This window comes from Salmo salar, chromosome 15 (assembly GCF_965601325.2).
Source record: "Salmo salar chromosome 15, fSalSal1, whole genome shotgun sequence".
In the NCBI taxonomy this organism is placed as follows: domain Eukaryota; kingdom Metazoa; phylum Chordata; class Actinopteri; order Salmoniformes; family Salmonidae; genus Salmo; species Salmo salar.
This window is the reverse complement of record NC_138305.1, coordinates 48,529,612-48,549,666: the sequence shown is the minus strand read 5'-3', so window position 1 is coordinate 48,549,666 and position 20,055 is coordinate 48,529,612. Positions and strand designations below refer to the sequence as shown.

The 20,055-nt window shown below is 41.2% G+C and overlaps 1 protein-coding gene across 1 annotated transcript in view; it reads right to left on the bottom strand.

Moving 5' to 3' along the window:
• kcnh5a (potassium voltage-gated channel, subfamily H (eag-related), member 5a) overlaps positions 1 to 20,055 on the bottom strand; it is a 98,905-nt gene that overhangs the window by 28,605 nt on the left and 50,245 nt on the right. Inside the window, exons 8-9 of the mRNA XM_082961485.1 lie at positions 14,254 to 14,453; positions 248 to 500 (exon numbers count right to left, since the gene is read on the bottom strand). Coding sequence (XP_082817611.1) covers positions 248 to 500; positions 14,254 to 14,453 — 453 coding nt within the window. The remainder of the gene's footprint in view (positions 1 to 247; positions 501 to 14,253; positions 14,454 to 20,055) is intronic.

Below are 20,055 nucleotides of genomic sequence, written 5' to 3'. Positions count from 1 at the left end.
GGGTAAGGACATTTGGGTGAACTATCCCTTTAAACACTGCTGAACTTTGTCTTGAGAGCATAGTATAACTGTCCTTCCCTATAATAACAAAAATCAATCTATTGCTTCAAAATGTCAATTTCATAGATTGTCATTCCATGAACAGCACCATCAGGGTATTTTAAGACAAACATACGTGCCCCTCTCAGTTTAATCCTTAATTGATTCAGAATTAATCAGGGGTGCCACAGATCCCAGTGGTGCTTACCTAGAATGGCGATGACCTCGTCGTCCTGAATAACTTCCAATGACCCGGATACTACAAAACAAAGTGTGTCCACACTTTCGCCAGCGTGGAATATGAGGTCCCCTGGGGCGCAGTGTGTGGTTTGGAACTCAACTGCTAGAGAGCGCAAGCAGCCATCACTGGCCAGTCGAAATGCTGGGTGCTCATTGAACACCTGTCTATTAAGGTGGACACAGATGTCTGCTCGCATATCTTTGGGACAGATTGACAGGACCTAAAAGGGAGGGTACAAGAGCACAATTTGGTCACACTAACGCTGGGATAGTGTTAAAAACAAGTTACAGAGCATCTTCAACAAGAGCAAGCTCAAAAATTATAAATAAGCTTTAAGTCAGGGGTGTCAAATTTATATTGCTCCAGGGGCCACATTCGTGGCTTGCCACCAAACTGTAAAAACAAATACTCCTGTGTCTATCATTTTGGGGATTTTCGATGCTCCCTGACTGTTTCGATTTTTCAAGGCTTGTTAGAGGCTGAGACACAGTGAATAGATATATACTGTATGATTCCCTGATATAACACACTGAAGCCAGTACATTTTAATATGCTGGTGAGAATCACATTGGCGTGTTCCATTTTACCACACCATTCTTGAAAAGAAAACAGTTCTCAATTCAAGCAAGGTTATAGAACAGTGACTGGTGTAACTGTAACTGATTTTAAATGTACTTTTCGTATTGAGCCGGCATTTGCAGCCTTTATCATGAATGCGATCACTGCGAAAGCGGGAACATTGCCTTTAAAAGCTGCATTGTTGACAGCTTTATAGACTGAATCCCAGCCTATGTATTTTAAAATGTATTCAATGGAATCCCAGTGTCCTCATGTTGTAAAACCTATATTTACGGTTATTGATAGTAAAGTGGCAGGAAAGTTGAGCCCAAAACTTAATTGCTTACAGACCTGGGTTCAATGACTACAATATTTGAAATAATAAAAAATACTTCAGCTGTGTTTGATTGAGATTGCCTAGACCAGGGGTTAGCAACAGGTGGGAATTCAGCAAAAATACTTTTGGGGGGGGAAATCTGTTCCCAAGTATTGCCACGAATAAAAAAAAAGAGACATTTGATTCTAGCTCTGAGTCTCTACTATTATCCAATGTAAAAAAAAAAAACGTTTCAAATTTTGCAACATAGGATCGAATACAGGTGGTGGGTCACACACCTTAGGTAATTGAGGATTTTCTTAAATGGAGGCCACAGATGCTCAAATCTAAGATCATTTTAATAGCACTCTTAGTTTTTATTGATCTGTACAATATATGAAATCATTTTGCTTAGTTTCCAGCATTCAAAATAATAGATCTCTTTAAATCAGCAAAACATGTCACCACAACTTTACTTATCACAACTGGACAATTTGCCAGGCCTAAGTACTATAAACAATGTATAAACATTAAGTGGCAATATGTTAATTTTTGGGCGACCCGACCAAATTTACATAGAATTGTGAGTTATAGATCTATCATTCTCATTGAAAGCAAGTCTAAAAAGCAGTAGATATGTTCTATGTGCGTTATGTCTATGCTTCCCGTTCTTAAGTTTTCAGCTTATTTTGTCACATAAACTGAAATTAGGCAAACTATTCGAGTTTTAGCAACCAGGAAATGGCAGAGAGATTTCTGCACATAGCAACTTTGATATATGATATGACATATCACGTTTATTTATTGTTGTTTATTGTTCAATATTTTCATTAATAAACAGTTCAATATAAACAAAAACATGTATGATGTGTAACTAAACTCAGCAAAAAACGAAACGTCCCTTTTTCAGGACCCTGTCTTTCAAAGATAATTCGTAAAAATTCAAATAACTTCACAGATCTTCATTGTAAAGGGTTTAAACACTGTTTCCCATGCTTGTTCAATGAACCATAAACAATTAATGAACATGCACCTGTGGAACGGTCGTTAAGACACTAACAGCTTACAGACGGTAGACAATTAAGGTCACAGTTATGAAAAGTTAGAACACTAAAGAGGCCTTTCTAATGACTCTGAAAAACACCAAAAGAAAGATGCCCAGGGTCCCTGCTCATTTGCGTGAATGTGCCTTAGGCATGCTGCAAGGAGGCATGAGGACTGCAGATGTGGCCAGGGCAATAAATTGCAATGTCCATACTGTGAGACGCCTAAGACTGCGCTACAGGGAGACAGGACGGACAGCTGATCATCCTCGCAGTGGCAGACCACTTGTAACAACACCTGCACAGGATAGGTACATCCGAACATCACACCTGCAGGACAGGTACACAATCCCTCCATCAGTGCTCAGGCTGTGTGCAATAGGCTGAGAGAGGCTGGACTGAGGGCTTGTAGGCCTGTTGTAAGGCATGGGCCTATGGGCACAAACCCACTGTCGCTGGACTTGACAGGACTGGCAAAAAAGTGCTCTTCACTGACAAGTCACAGTTTTGTCTCACCAGGGGTGGTGGTCAGATTCGCATTTATCGTCGAAGGAATGAGCGTTACACCGAGGCCTGTACTCTGGAGCTGGATTGATTTGGAGGTGGAGGGTCCGTCATGGTCTGGGGTGGTGTGTCACAGCATCATTGGACTGAGCTTGTTGTCATTGCAGGCAATCTCAACGCTGTGCGTTACAGGGAAGACATCCTCTTCCCTCATGTGGTACCCTTCCTGCAGGCTCATCCTGACATGACCCTCCAGCATGACAATGCCACCAGCCATACTGCTCGTTCTGTGTGTGATTTCCTGCAAGACAGTCAGTGTTCTGCCATGATCAGCGAAGAGCCCGGATCTAAATCCCATTGAGCACGTATGGGACCTGTTGGATCAGAGGGTGAGGGCTAGGGCCATTCCCCCCAGAAATGTCCGGGAACTTGCAGGTGCCTTGGTGGAAGAGTGGGGTAACATCTCACAACAAGAACTGGACAATCTGGTGCAGTCCACGAGGAGGAGATGCACTGCTGTAATTAATGCAGCTGGTGGCCACACCAGATACTGACTGTTACTTTTTTAATTTTGATCCCCCCTTTGTTCAGGGACACATTATTCAATTTCTGTTAGTCACATGTCTGTGGAACTTGTTCAGTTTATGTCTCAGTTGTTGAATCTTGTTATACAAGAATTATTCAAGAATCTTGTCATACAAATATTTACACATGTTAAGTTTGCTGAAAATAAACGCAGTTGACAGTAAGAGGAGTGTATTTGTCATTTTAAAGTGTTTTTCATGGTTGTAAAGGTGAGGGATGCAAATGCCACAGCAATTCAAGAACATCCCATTTATTTCTGGAATAATTCCTAAAGTTTGGAAAGCAGGACATGTATTTCCTCGTCACAAGGGCGGGAACCCTACTGACCTAAACATCTACCACCCTATATCAAAGCTTTCATGTTTGACAAAAATATTAGAAGCATTGATACTCTCAACTTCTCTCCTTGATATTTAAAAAAAAAAAAACTTTTCTCCCCAATTTCTCGATATCCAATTGGTAGTTACAGTCTTGTCCCATCATAAACAACTCCTGTAAGGACTAGGGAGAGGAGAAAGTCGAGAGCCATGCGTCCTCCGAAACACGACCCTACCAAGCTGCACTGCTTCTTGACACACTGCTCGCTTAACCTGGAAGCCAGTCGCACCAATGTGTTGGAGAAAACAGCATACAACTGGCGACCGAAGTCAGCGTGCATGAGCCCGGACCACCAAAAGGAGTAACTAGTACTACATAGATTCTGCTGAATCACAATGATATTGAATGCTTTTTTTTTTTACAAAGAAATGCTAAAAAGCGTTCAAAAGCATTCTATACTGTGGATTATTCATCATGATTGCATAGACTGTTCTCTGTCGGACTTGATAGCAATGCTCTTGATTCAAAATGTACTTCAGTGATAGATCTCAATGTAAAATTGCTGACTGTGTCAACTCACAATTCTTCGAGGTCACTAAAGGTATTCCTCAAGAGTTCATTTTCAGGCTAGTATTATTCACACTATATACAGTATAAACTATATGGGCCATTCTGTCTGTTCTTGCTCGGACAAGGCTTATTTGTCCAAGGCTTACTTGTCCAAGGCTTACTTACTACTTACTAAATGATATTGTGTCCTTAGTGAAAATCTGTAAGCTACACTTCTATGCTGATGATACTGTGCTGTACTCATCTGCCTCTTCTGTGAACTAGGCTATACCTAATCTACAGACTGCTTTACATGTCAAAAGCACTTGTTGAGCTTAAACTGGTACTGAATGCTGATAAAACAAAGTACTTCACAGACTTACATATCTGCACGTTAAATGGAGCCCAAATTGAGCAAGTCCCCTCATTTACAGAGCATTCGAAAAGTATTCAGTCCCCTTGATTTTTTCCACATTTTGTTACATTACAGCCTTATTCTAAAATGGATTAAATAAAACTAATTCCTCATAAATCTACACACAATACCTCATAATGACAAAGCAAAAACAGGTTTTCAGAATTGTTTGCAAATTGATTAAAAATAGAAGACTCTTTGTTATGAGACTCGAAATTGAGCTCAGGTGCATCCTGTTTCCATTGATCATCCTTGAGATGTTTCTACAACTTGATTAGAGTCCATCTGTGGTAAATTCAATTGATTGGACATTATTTGGAAAGGCACACACGTGTCTATATTAGGTCCCACAGTTGACAGTGCATTTCAGAGCAAAAACCAAGCCATGAGGTTGAAGGAATTGCCCGTAGAGCTCCGAGACAGGATTTGCGTCAAGGCACAGATCTGGGAAAGGGTACCAAAACATTTCTGCAGCATTGAAGGTCCCCAAGAACACAGTGGCCTCCATTGTTCTTAAATGGAAGAAGTTTGGAACCACCAAGACTCTTCCTAGAGCTGGCCGCCTGGCCAAACTGAGCAATCGGGGGATTAGGGCTTTGGTCAGGGAGGTGACCAAGAATTTGATGGTAACTCTGACCAGGTTCCAGAGTTCCTCTGTAGCGACGGGATAACCTTCCAGAAGGACAACCATCTCTGCAGCACTCCACCAATCAGGCCTTTATGGTAAAGTGGCCAGACGGAAGCCCCTCCTCAGTAAAAGACATAACAGCCCGCTTGGAGTTTGCCAAAAGGCACCTAAAGATTGGGCAAAGGTTCACCTTCCAACAGGACAACGACCCTTAGCACACAGCCAAGACAACGCAGGAGTGGCTTCGGGACCCGATCGAACATCTTTGGAGAGACCTGAAAATAGCTGTGCTGCGATGCTCCCCATCCAAAAAAACTCCCCAAATACAGGTGTGCCAAGTTTGTAGCGTCATACCCAAGAAGACTCAAGGCTGTAATCGCTGCCGAAGGTGGTTCAAAAAGTACTCAGTAAAGGGTCTGAATACCTGTGTAAATGTGATATCAGTTTTTTTTAAACATTTTTAATACATTTGCCAACATTTCTAAAAACCTGTTTTTGCTTAGTCATTATGGGCAATTGTGAGGGGAAATAAACAATTTAATCAATTTTAGAATAAGGCTGTAACGTAACAAAATGTGGAAAAAGTGAAGGGGTCTGAATACTTTCCGAATGCACTGTAAATACCTTGTCATTGGATCGTTGACAAGTTGTCATTTAAAACACATGTAGATGAGCTAACAAAGACACTGAGAATCAAACTGGGCTTCTACTGCAGAAATAAGTTGTGCCTTTCGCTTGATAGTAGAAAACAATTTGTTCAGTCAACTTTTTTGTCAGCCCTAGACTATGACAACATAATCTATATGAACGCCGCTGTCACTTCTTTAAACTATTGGATACTGTTTATTATAGTGCACTACCCTTTATTAGATGTGACTGATTTTGCACATACAATTGAAGTCGGAAGTTTACATACACTTAGGTTGGAGTCATTAAATCTCGTTTTTCAACCATTCCACAAATTTCTTGTTAACAAACTATAGTTTTGGCAAGTCGGTTAGGATATCTACTTTGTGCATGACACAAGTCATTTTTCCAACAATTGTTTACAGACAGATTATTTCACTTATAATTCACTGTATCACAATTCCTGTGTGTCAGAAGTTTACATACGCTAAGTTGACTGTGCCTTTAAATAGCTTGGAACATTCCAGAAAATGATGTCATGGTGTTAGAAGCTTCTGATAGGCTAATTCAATTTGAGGTGTACCTGTGGATGTATTTCAAGGCCTACCTTCAAACTCAGTGCCTCTTTGCTTGACATCATGGGAAAATCAAAAGAAATCAGCAAAGATCTCAGAAAAAAGTCTGGTTCATCCTTGGGAGCAATTTCTAAATGCCTGAAGGTACCACGTTCATCTGTACAAACAATAGTACGCAAGTATAAACACCATGGGACCACGCAGCCGTTATACCGCTCAGGAAGGAGACGCATTCTGTCTCCTAGAGATGAACATACTTTTGTGCGAAAAGTGCAAATCAATCCCAGAACAACAGCAAAGGACCTTGTGAAGATGCTGGAGGAAACCGGTAGAAAAATATCTATATCCACAGTAAAACGAGTCCTATATTGACATAACCTGAAAGGGCTCTCAGCAAGGAAGAAGCCACTGCTTCAAAACCACCATAAAAAAGCCAGACTACGGTTTGCAACTGCACATGGGGACAAAGATTGTACATTTTGGTCTGATGAAACAAAAATAGAACTGTTTGGCCATAATGACCATCGTTATGTTTGGAGGAAAAAGGGGGAGACTTGCAAGCCGAAGAACACCATCCCAACCGTGAAGCACGGGGGTGGTAGCATCATGTTGTGGGGGTGCTTTCCTGCAGGAGGGACTGGTGCACTTCACAAAATAGATTGTATCATGAGGCAGGAAAATTATGTGGATATATTGAATCAACATCTCAAGACACCAGTCAAGAAGTTAAAGCTTGGTCTCAAATGGGTCTTCCAAATGGACAATTACCCCAAGCATACTTCCAAAGTTGTGGCAAAATGGCTTAAGGACAACAAAGTCAAGGTATTGGAGTGGCCATCACAAAGCCCAGACCTCAATCCTATAGAAAATTTGTGGGCAGAACTAAAAAAGTGTGTGCGAGCAAGGAGGCCTGCAAACCTGACTCAGTTACACCAGCTCTGTCAGGAGGAATGGGCCAAAATTAAACCAACTTATTGTGGGAAACTTGTGGAAGGCTACCCGAAACGTTTGACCCAAGTTAAAGAATTTAAAGGCAATGCTACCAAATACTAATTGAATGAATGTATGTAAACTTCTGACCTACTGGGAATGTGATAAAAGAAATAGAAGCTAAAATAAATAATTGTCTCTACTATTATTTTGACATTTCACATTATTAAAATAAAGTGGTGATCCTAACTGACCTAAGTCGGGGAATTTGTACTTGGATTAAATGTCAGGAATTGTGAAAAACTGAGTTCAAATGTATTTGGCAAGGTGTATGTAAAATTCCAACTTCAACTGTATCTCTGATCTGTATCAAAAAGTGGGCTGGCCGTCTCTGACAAGTCATAGAACTTAACATTGGTTTATATACAAAGTTCTCATGCTAAAACTGCCATATTACCTCACATCGCTCCTAACCTACAGAAGTTCAAAATACCTTAACTCGCTCACAGAAATGGCTAACTGTTGACATTCATCTTGTTGCCACTGATTTATAGGTAACTGACATAAAAAAGGAAACACTTCAGTAAATGAGCGATACAAATTATATTTAAAGCAGTTGCTTCCACACAGTTGTGGTTCCTGAGTTAATTAAGCACTTAACATCCTATCATGCTTAAGCTAATTGTGACGAAGCTGACTCAGTAGCACTCGTCACGAATGCTCATTATTTAATTATTCTTACAAATTGTTTAGCGCATTCATGTTTCCCCATATGTAGTAATTCATTTATCCTAAATGTTCTGTATATACTGTTGTTCTTTTCCTCTTTTGTCAGTATCATGGCAAGGCTAATTTTGTGTTGAGGAAATGTTTAGTCGAGTTGCATTGTGACGCATTTCAGTTTAATTTTTAAATGCAGAAATGTACCATTTTGCAATTCACCCAGTGGATGCGATGTTCTGGTGCACATGAACACTTGCTACACTGACGGGAAAGAAGTTTGTTTATTTCCATATTGTAATGTGTGCGTCGCAGGTGCGTGGCTCCATAAGTAATACGTTTTGCCGTCTGTTGGCCTTCAGAACTATTGTTTTTGAAATGTGTATTCATTAATGTAAAGTATTCCCTCTTTGAGGATAAGCCAGGAATGTTTAAGATGTTCATTTAGACGGAATATGTAAATGTGGGTACAATGTTACATGATTTAATATGTCATATTTGGGTAAAGAGCCCCATGGTTAATGATATGGTCCATAGGGAGGAGACATAGGTATAAAGGTACCTGTTCAACCTGTGAGCAGGAGGGATTTATTTTTATTTTTTTAAATGTTTTTGTCATTTATCAGACACTCTTATCCAGAGCGACTTACAGTAGTGAATGCATACATTTCATACATTTTTTTTCTGTACTGGTCCCCCGTAGGAATCGAACCCACAACCCTGGCGTTGCAAACACCATGCTCTACCAACTGAGCCACACGGGTATGTGAGCTGGGTGGGGAGGTTGTCCATTGCCTGGAATACCCTAACCTGATTTAGTTGGTTCGAAAGGGTAGGCCTGATTGAGGCTTAGGGTTTTAATTTATATTCAAAACCTGCATTTTGGTGTTTACTTTATTTTGTCAGTTACCTGTAGGTGAAACGACCTTAAGGTTTTATGTGCTGCATACATGGAATGAATTTCAGGACACTCTGAGATTAGACTGCCTAGTACCTTTCAGTCATTTCAGGGCATTGGTGGGAGACATGTTCACAGAGTAGTGTATGTATTTTTTGTCATTGACTTCTGAAATCTTGATGGGCTGCGGAAACTGTAGGGGGAAACGGTTTGGTTGATTGCATTTCGTATTAATACTGTATGTGTTTTTTTTTTAATTCTTCAGGGCTCGTTTGTAAAAGAGACTTGGGTATCAATATGACTCTCTATTGAAATAATGGTTAAATAAAGTCTGGTGAGTTAGTGGATAAGTCAGGTTGCTGTCAACCAAGTGGTTGTGAGTTCAAATCTGAGGTGAGGTTGAGGTCCCAAGTGCGCTCACTGTTTAGTTGAACATGCACAATGTATGTCATGTTAACAGTGTAATGCAAACCAAAGCTTTCTAAAACGGCTCCATTAACCTAATGTTGTAGGAACTTACTGTTAACTTGACAAAAAGACGTCACACAAACATTAGCCAATGATGTTCATATGATGTCCTGTCAAAAACAAACATTCTTGGGACTTTCTCTCTCCAAATGTTCTTATATCCATTGTCTGTGTGCCATGGAAGAAATGTTTTTCCAGTGAGATTTTAAAAACACGAATGTGATGTTCCCACAGTAACGTTACCTGTAGACCAAGTTGTAATCTGATTGGAATGTTCCCTAAAGGTTTGGGAGTTTGTCCAAACCACTACTTAACCCTAACTAACTTAATCGCAATAAACCATCCATTTGATTCATTATGACCATTGGCTGTGCCCCACAGTCCCTCGCCAATCCGTAAACTTAATGGAAGTGTACAATATCTACAACCGCTGTTCCATGCGGAATGAGACCATCAGCTGGACAGCACTTTATGTTAAATCAATACTGTCTGTTCTGTTTAATGTACACTCCTTCAGCGTGGCAATAAAGACGATGAATCAGGAAATCAGTCACGTTCTGACTGGTATAATTATGTTTAATAATATAATCATGACCCAAGAGTTGACCTTACCCTGCATTCAGACACGATAAAGGAGTTCCTGTCATGCTTATTAAAGCTGAACCAGCATTACCAACCATATACAGTAGAGTGGACTATCCTATTCCTGCTCCTATTGCCCAGCACAGCGAAATCAATGGCCAAAGCGGCTGTGGAAGCGATAAAAAATAGAACACTGCTGCCTCCACTTATCCAAAAGCATTAAACTTATTTTATGATCATGTTTTGTACTTCTGTTTTGCATTTCGTAGTTGTATATTATGTGTATATTCTTGTAACTACAGGGCTCATCTGTAAGAGACACCATGATATAAGCATGACTCCCTGTCAAAACAAAGGTAAACATTTTAAAAAAAGAATGATTGATTGAATAGATGTAATATGGTCTTAGGTATCTAATAATATTTTTCCACTGTGATGCGGAGCTAGAATCAAACATTATGTTTTCATGAAAAGCCTGGTTCCACATCCTTCAAAATAAAGTCAAATCATACTTTATTTGTCACATGCGCCAAATACAACAAGTGTAGACCTTACCGTGAAATGCTTACTTACATGCTCCTAACCAATAGTGCAGTTCAAGAAGAGTTAAGAAAATATTTACCAAATAAACAAAAGTAAAAAATAATAAAAGTAACACAATAAAATAACAACAACGAGGCTATGTACAGGGGGAACCGGTACAGAGTCAGTGTACGGGGGTACAGGTAAGTTGAGGTAATTTGTACATGTAGGTACAATCAGTGAGTAGCTGCAGGGTACACAACAAATGGAGGGGGGGTGTCAATGTAAATAGTCCGGTGGCCATTTGATTAATTGTTCAGCAGTCTTATGGCTTGGGGGTAGAAGCTGTTCAGGAGCCTTTTGGTCCAAGACTTGGTGCTCCGGTACCGCTTGCCGTGCAGTAGCAGAGAAAACAGTCTATGACTTGGGTGATTGGAATCTCTAACAATTTTATGGGCTTTCCTCTGACACTGCCTATTATATAGGTCCTGGATGGCAGGACCTACCCTCTGTAGCGCCTTACTGTCAGATGCCGAGCAGTTAACATACCAGGCGGTGATGCAACCGGTCAGGATGCTCTCGATGGTGCAGCTGTAGAACATTTTGGAGATCTGGGGACCCATGCCAAATCTTTTCAGTCTCCTGAGGGGGAAAAGGTGTTGTCGTGCTCTTCACAACTGTCTTTGTGTGTTTGGACCATGATTGTTCGTTGGGGATGTGGACACCAAGGAACTTGAAACTCTCAACCCACTCCACTACAGCCCCGTTGATGTTAATGTGGGCCCTGTTCGGCCCGCCTTTTCCTGTAGTCCACAATCAGCTCTTTTGTCTTGCTCACATTGAGGGAGAGGTTGTTGTCATGCCACCACACTGCCCGTTCTCTGACCTCCTCCCTATAGGCTGTCTCATCGTTGTCGGTGATCAGGCCTACCACTGTTGTGTCGTCAGCAAACTTAACGATGGTGTTGAAGTTGTGTTTGGCCACGCAGTCGTGGGTGAACAGGGAGTACAGGAGGGAACTAAGTACAAACCCCTGAGGGGCCCCAGTGTTGAGGATCAGCGTGGCAGACATGTTGTTGCCAACCCTTATCACCTGGGGGCGGCCCATCAGGAAGTCCAGGATTCAGTTGCAGAGGGAGGTGTTTAGTCCCAGGGTCCTTAGCTTAGTGATGAGCTTCGTGGGCACTATGGTGTTGAACGCTTGGCTGTAGTCAATGAACAGCATTCTCACGTAGGTGTTCCTTTTGTCCAGGTGGGAAAGGGCAGTGTGGAGTGCGATTGAGATTGTGTCATCTGTGGATCTGTTGGGGCGGTATGAGCAATTGGAGTGGGTCTAGGGTACCCGGGAGGATGCTGTTGATGTGAGCCATGACCAGCCTTTCAAAGCACTTCATGGCTACCGACATGAGTGCTACAGGGTGGTAATCCTTTAGGCAGGTTACCTTCGCTTCCTTGGGCACAGGGACTATGGTGGTCTGCTTGAAACATGTTGGTATTACAGACTCAGTCAGGGAGAGGTTGAACATGTCAGTGAAGACACTTGCCAGTTGGTCCGCGCATGCTTTGAGTACACATCCTGGTAATCTGTCTGGCCCTGTGGCTTTGTGAATGTTGACCTGTTTAAAAGTCTTGCTCACATCGGCTACCGAGAGCGTTATCACACAGTCATCCATAACAGCTGGTGCTCTCGTGCATGCTTCAGTGTTGCTTGATTCGAAGCGAGCATAAAAGGCAATTAGTTCATCTGGTAGGCTCGTGTCACTGGGCGGCTCACGTCTGGGTTTCCCTTTGTAGTCCGTAATAGTTTTCGAGCCCTGCCACATCCGACGAGCATCAGAACCGGTGTAGTAGGATTCAATCTTAATCCTGTATTGACACTTTGCTTGTTTGATGGTTCGTCTGAGGGCATAGCGGGATTTCTTACAAATGTCCAAATTAGTGTTCCGCTCCTTGAAAGCGGCAGCTCTAGCCTTTAGCTCGATGCTGATGTTGCCTGTAATCCATGACTTCTGGTTGGGATATGTGCGTACGGTCACTGTGGGTACGACGTCGTTGATGCACTTATTGATGAAGCACTTATTGACTAAGGTGGTATACTCCTCAATGCCATTGGATGAATCCCAGAACATATTCAAGTCTGTGCTAGCAAAACAGTCCTGTAGCGTAGCATCCGCGTCATCTGACCACTTCCGTATTGAGCGAGTCACTGGTACTTCCTCCTTTAGTTTTGATGTAAGCAGTAATCAGGAGGATATAATTATGGTCAGATTTGCCAAATGGAGGGCGGTGGAGAGCTTTGTATGCATCTCTGTCTGTGGAGTAAAGGTGGTCTAGAGTTTTTTTACTCTGGTTGCACATGTGACATGCTGGTACAAATTTGGTAAAACTGATTTAAGTTTGCCTGCATTAAAGTCCCCGACCACTAGAAACGCCGCTTCTGGATGAGCATTTTCTTGTTTGCTTATGGCCTTATACAGCTGGTTGAGTGCGGTCTTAGTGCCAGCATCAGTCTGTGGTGGTAAATAGGTGGCTACGAATAATATAGATTAAAACTCTCTTGGTAGATCGTGTGGTCTACAGCTTATCATAAGGTACAGGCGAGCAATACCTCAAGACTTCTTTAATATTATACATTGCGCACCAGCTGTTATTGACAAATAGAACCCCAACCCTCGTCTTACCAGACGTAGGTTGTTCTCTGTTCTGCCGGTGCATGGAAAATCCCGCCAGCTCTATATTATCCGTGTCGTCATTCAGCCACAACTCGGTGAAGCATAAGATATTACAGTTTTTAATGTCCCGCTGGTAGGATAATCGTAGAACGGATGGCAGTGGGAGTTTACTCGCTCGTCTACGGATTCTCAGAAGGCAGCTCGACCTGCGCCCTCTTTTCCTCTGTCTTTTCTTCATGCAAATGACGGGGATTTGGGCCTGTTCCCGGGAAAGCAGTATATCCTTCTCGTTAGACTCGTTAGAGGAAAAAGCTTCTTCCAGTTCGTGGTGAGTAATCACTGTTCTGATGGCCAGAAGGTATTTTATGTCATAAAAGACGGTAGCAGCAACATTATGTACCAAATAAGTAAAAAAATAAGTTACAAACAACGCAAAAAAACTAACAAATTACACAGTTGGTTAGGAGCATGTAAAACGTCAGCCATCCTCTTCGGCGCCATCTTACTTATATGTAAAAGCAACCAGTACATACAGGGATACAAGCTCAGACTGGTATTCAAAGGCTGTGTTTAGACAGGCAGTCACAATTCTGATATTTTTTCCACTAATTGGTCTTTTGACCAACCACATTCCCAAGACTGCTCTAATTTCCCCACTACAAAATGTACACCTTGAGCAGGAATGAGATGGGCAGTGTTCAGCCATAGTCTTTGCATATTACTTTCACAGTGGAGACCGCCCTCGATGAGGCTTAAGGTAAAGTTTGTGAAATACCATAACCATTTGCAGAGGAAAACCATGCATCAGCATAACTTTTTCCAAGACTGCTCCAACAATTATTTAGTTCTAAGTCCCATTCCTTGTAAAGCAAATACAAAAAAGGACCAACAAATGAGGCTGTGAGTCCCATTAAGATGCCACCAATGTGCCAGTTTCAATATTGGTATCACAGTGGAAAACTCAGATTCTCTACTGTCACAAACTAAATCTCTCTACACAAGACCCTGAAACAGAGACAGGAGATCTAGGACTGAAAGAGCAATATGGTTTCTGCCCACTTACCCTATCTGTGTCAATGCCCTTGGACATGGCCCAAGTAGAGACGATGTAATCCATGACCCTCTCGCTCAGCCCCTTTGGCACCTGGTAAAGTTTGAGAAAGTCACGCACATTGTTGAGCATCTCGTGGTAGCGGTTAGTGTTGGTGTACATCTGCTGGAAGATGGTGGTGACGTTCCCAAAAATGGTTGCATACAGTAGGGCTGGAACACAAATAGGCAGAGGGAGGGGTTATTAGCAACATGCATTGCAAGAATGGAGTGGTGTCTGCTTGAGTGTTTCAATGCTAACAGGAGTGCTGCTTACATAGGTGGTAGTGAAGCCATTTGTAGTATATACTAACATGTCAGCACATTAAGTAATCATGGGTTATGGCACTTAACTCAGTCGTTACTGTAAGAGGAAGACTAGCCTATAAATAAATACATTTGCTTTGGTTTTGGGATCATAATTTGTCTGTAAGGGCTGGAGTTGGCCTAGCTCAGGCCTAAAGTCATCGGCCACTAAAGGCCAGGCTTTAGTTTTTAGGCCCAATCAAAACTCTACTCCACTTTTGATTGGCTAATTGTATGTAAAAGGAACCAGTGGCGGTTCTAGACCATTTCAACTCGGGGGGGGGGGCCCAAGCTGGGGCCAGTTGTACTGTTAGAGTACTGTTAGAGGGGCCAGTTACATTAGACGTTATTGTCATATCGTTTTCTTCACTGCATTGCAGGCATTAGCAGGCAAAAGACCATGTTCATAACCATTAGTGTTCCGCGTTGCCATTGTCTAATCAACGGATGTAAAAAAAGAACGATAGCAAAAATTAGTTGGGTAAAAATTATTTCATACAGGGGGGCCACAAGGGGGTCCAAAATTGTTGTCACATGGGCACTTAGTTAACCTTTATTTAACTAGGCAAGTCAGTTAAGAACAAATTCTTATTTACAATGATCTCCTGATCCCTGAAACCTTCCCACAATGTTCTGGGAATGGTGCGGGATAGTTGTTTCGCTTTGGAACATTCTCAGCACATTTAAGGAACATGATGAAAACATACTGTTCTTGGTATTTTATTACTTTAACAGAATGTTTCCTAAAAGTTCAAGCATGGTTACATTTCAATTACATTTTTGGTAATGTTCTAGGAACATTCTCCAACTCATTTGACATTGGGAATATTCTTAAATAGTTCAGAGAATGCTAAGAATCAAAGTTCTTCTGTGGGAATTTCAGTACTTCAGCATAACGTTCTATTTAAAGTTATGTTCTCAAATTGTTCTTACGATAAGAAACAACGTTCTTCTTTGGGAATTTCAGAGAACGTTCTAAGAATGTTATTTAAAAGCATACATTCCGTTCTCAATGTTAACAAAACTCACACTATCCTGTATCTTGTTAAGTGTGTTCAGGTGTGTTGGCCATGCCCACTAACTGGCCACACATGATCTTAATGAGCATGTGTTTCCTTTGAAACACATGGGTCTGTTTGAATAGACTAAAATGAACAGCTTTTCTGAGAAAAAAAAAAAACATTGCATGCTAGCGCCTACCTGCTGGCGCAGTGGACTGATTCCATGGATAAAGGACAGTAGAGCATTGGGTCGAATCTCACTGACGCCGTGTGCTTGGAGTTAAAAACTGTTAACCTAAGCTAGCAGTATTATTGAAACATTCAGAGGAAGTTATTAAAAAACCTCACAACATTTTGAGAATGTTCTCAGAAAGTTATTTAACTACCTTCAAATAACCTATAATTTCGATTCTCAGAACGTTAATATAACCTCCCAGGAAAACATTCAGGGAACCATAGTAACCTCCCTGCAACCTAAAAATGTACGTTCCCAGAACAAGCTACATTTTCACTTCTGTTCTCAGAACATTTAAAAAAAAAATTCAGTTTTACCTGTCAGGAAACGAATTGCTTCATTCCCGGAACCAATGGGAAACCAAAAATGTACGTTCCCACAACTTCCAAGGAACCAAATGTGATAGCTGGGCATTGTTGTCTATTTGCACATCCATCGCATTAAGAAGCAGAAGACACAATAACAAACTGCCTCCAATTACATGAGCTAAAATGAGTCAGTAGTGCATTTGCAAGCCTTGAGCATAAATAAACCTCTTGGGAACTGTATTTTAAATAGACAACAATTAGCTTTTCCATTACACTCTGTAACTCCCCTGTGAAGTACAAACAAGTAGCCGTTAGATATAGACATGTCCTAATATGGAATGCACATTTGCTCAGCAGGAATACTGCATTCTGGAAGTTGCAATGACCCAAATGAGTCAGTTAGTATTGCTTATCATGAATTCTATCCACTCTGGGGAAAGAGGATAACCTCTACTCTGTTCTTTGGGTGGTTTATCTATCTAACTTGAGGAGTCTATGTTCATTCATCACATCTAGGCCTGCAGGCAGCCAGGCACAATCCACTTCTGCACCTTATTTTCTCCTTTCTTTCCTCCTCTTTCCACCCTCACATCTTGCCAGGCCGTCATTGTAAATAAGAATTTGTTCCGAACTGACATGCCTGGTTAAATGCAATGCTGATGACAACTGCTCTGTGGATTGCTATACATTTGTAATGCTTCTGACATGGGGGATGATAGGTTATTCATGTGCTTTCTGAAGGCAAGACCACTCTAGATTTCTTACATATTTTTCTTATTATTATTCTGCCCGCTCTAGCACTTAAACGATTTAAGCTATAAACATGAAACCAACTTTTAAATGTGCAGATGGCCCCAGCTTAGATTGTTTAAGAAAATATTTTTGATAGCCTTTCTAAATGTTAAAAAATGTAAAATTCTTAATTAATTGATATAATTCTTACTAATAACCCTCATAAATACATGCCTAGGGGGTTCTTTGCTTATGATCTCAGTGATCACTGCCTTATAGTGTGTATTAGAGACACTATGCAAAAAAAAGTCTGAACCTTGTCTAATAAAGAATAACCCTAAAATGTTGCTAGTTTTGTTGCCACACCCTTGTTTATTAACTTTTTAAGGCTGTGTAGTTTCCTTTTTTGTTCGATTACAAATGACTTTGAGTCTTGCGCTCTTGCCGCCACATCACTGGCGTATCGGTTTGATTGGTTTAGTTACAGACTCATAGGGTTGGGAAAGTGTTTCTCTTGTCTTATTCTGATCTTTGAGACAATACCATTTTGAGTTAAGCAAATATTATACCAGTGTGATTATTTTGTTCCGATTACATTTATAAGGGACACAAACAAATAACAAAGGCTTCAGTTCTCTATTGTTATTTTCAGTTTTCTATAGTTTGAACCTGTTTTGAAATAACTCGTCGCCTCCGATTTAGGAAAAACAGCCTTTAGTTTTTATGCGCCGTACACATGGAACAAATTTCAGAATACCCTACGTTTGGACGCTCTTGTGACTTTTAGGCCTTTTAGGGTATTGGTAAAGGAACTGTTCTCCGACAAATGTACGTGTTTCATTTTTTTCCCTTGTATTTATGTATTGTTGCATTTCTCATGCTTCTGCCTTTGTTTGTTGTAATTTGTATCACTAGTTCCTTATTATGTACCTAATATTTTCTTAATCTTTTTGTGAAGCAGGGCTCCTTTAAAGTATAATTTTAAAGTATAATTTTAATGCTGTGAATCAGGGTGAACAATACACACAGATTGAGAAGACATGCTACAATTGCCTTCTCTTGGCTGGACTGGCATATGACTTACTGATCTGAACCGGAAGAATTACATTCATCCTGCTTTCTTGTAGTTTCAATTCTAGTCCCATTCCAAGTCAATAACACACTCTCATCACAGTGCAGTAACTGGGTCCCTGAGGCAATGGAAACTAAAGCACCATAGTCTCAGATTATTGTGCAATTGCTCTGTAATGACAGATGATTTGTATGGATTGCAGTGGAATTCCTAATACATTGGTGGAGAGTCTTTCGGCACGCCAGTAAAAGTACTCATATTCGCCTTGGACAGAAGTGTGGTCCAAGTGGTCCATCAGTAGACGACAAGTGATTGCTTTGAGAATAGAGGCTGTGCTGACTAGCTTGCAGCATCCTGTCTTACTCACAAAGATTGAGCATCCTTTTAGATTTGGTCAAATGTATTACTCTTTCCGTGAGACCAGAGACGCATGTGACTATAAACTCCAAGAAACTAATGTTCTAATGTAGATTAACCTTGGGAATTTGGGGTAAAGAATAGATTTGGTAAAATGCTCTACTCTTTATGTGAGACCAGAGACCTGTGTCTAGAAACTACAAGAAACTCAAGAAACCATTGTTGTAAGAGAACCATGGAAATTTGTAAAGAATAAAAATGTTGCAGTGAGTATTGATGTTGTAGATAGACCTGAAATAGTCAATAGTTCATAATATGATCATAACACTGTCATGACACATATATTTAGACCTGTTGTGACATATATTGCATTATTTTATGGCTGGTTATGACCAATACATAAGATTGTAAAAAGTGGCCTCCCGAATGGCGCAGCGGTCTAAGGCACTGCATCGCAGCGCTAGAGGCGTCACCACAGATCCGGGTTCGATCCCGGGCTGTGTCACAGCCGGCCACGACCGGGAAACCCATGAGGCGGCGCACAATTGGCCCAGCGTCATCCGGGTTAGGGGAGGGTTTGGCCGGCTGGGATGTCTTTGTCCCATCGCGCTCTAGCGACTCCTTCTGACGGCCGGGGGCGCATGCACACTGACTTCGGGTCCCCTTCTGTACGGTGTTTCCTCTGTACGGCTGGCTTCCGGGTTAAGCGAGCAGTGTGCCAAGAAGCAATGCAATTTGGCGGGGTCGTGTTTTGAAGGACGCATGGCTCTCGACCTTCGCCTCTCCCGAGTCCATACGGGAGTTGTAGCGATGGGACAAGACTGTAACTATCAATTGGATATCACACAATTGGGGAGAAAAAGCGAGAAAAAATTCAAATAACAAATACATTTTAAAAAAGTGTAAAAAGCAACAAAACCTACCACGGTCGTTATTTTATGGCTGGGGCAAAGGTTCACTTTCCAACAGGACAACAACCCTAAGCACACAGCCAAGACAATGCAGGAGTGGCTTCAGGACAGGCCCAGCCAGAGCCCAGACTTGAACCCAATCAAACATCTCTGGAGAGACCTGAAAATAGCTGTGGAGCGACGTTCCCCATCCAACATGACAGAGCTTGAGAGGATCTGCAGAGAAGAATGGAAGAAACTCCCCAAATACAGGTGTGCCAAGCTTGTAGCGTCATACCTAAGAAGACTCGAGGCTGTAATTGCTGCCAAAGGTGCTTCAACAAAGTAATGAGTAAAGTGTCTGAATACTTATGTAAATGTGATAGTTTTTTATTTGTGATAAATTAACAAACATTTCTAAAAACCTGTTTTTGCTTTGTCATTATGGGGTATTGTGTGGAGATTGATGAGAAACATTTTTTTAATCAATCAAACATTTGGAAAAAGTCAAGGGGTCTGAATACTTTCCAAATGCGCACACATTGATGTCACACATGCACCTACCCCAATGCTCTGTTTCTGATGGCCGAGATGAATGAAAGAGCAGATTTTAGGAGCAGGAGAAGACACCCTCTTTTTGACTGATGACTGATATAAGGGCATGTACGTGATAGACCTATCTGGCTTATATGATTATGATGGTCATAATGCTTCTTGACAGTGTCATAAAGGGCATGTTCTTAGTCAAAGTAAAGTGACACAGGATGGCCATAATGTTATTAAAAATATGATGGAGAAAAAAAACATGACTGTAAAGAATTCGTTACAACAACAACAAAGTTCTTAAGAAAAAACTTTAAAATTAAAGGAAACTT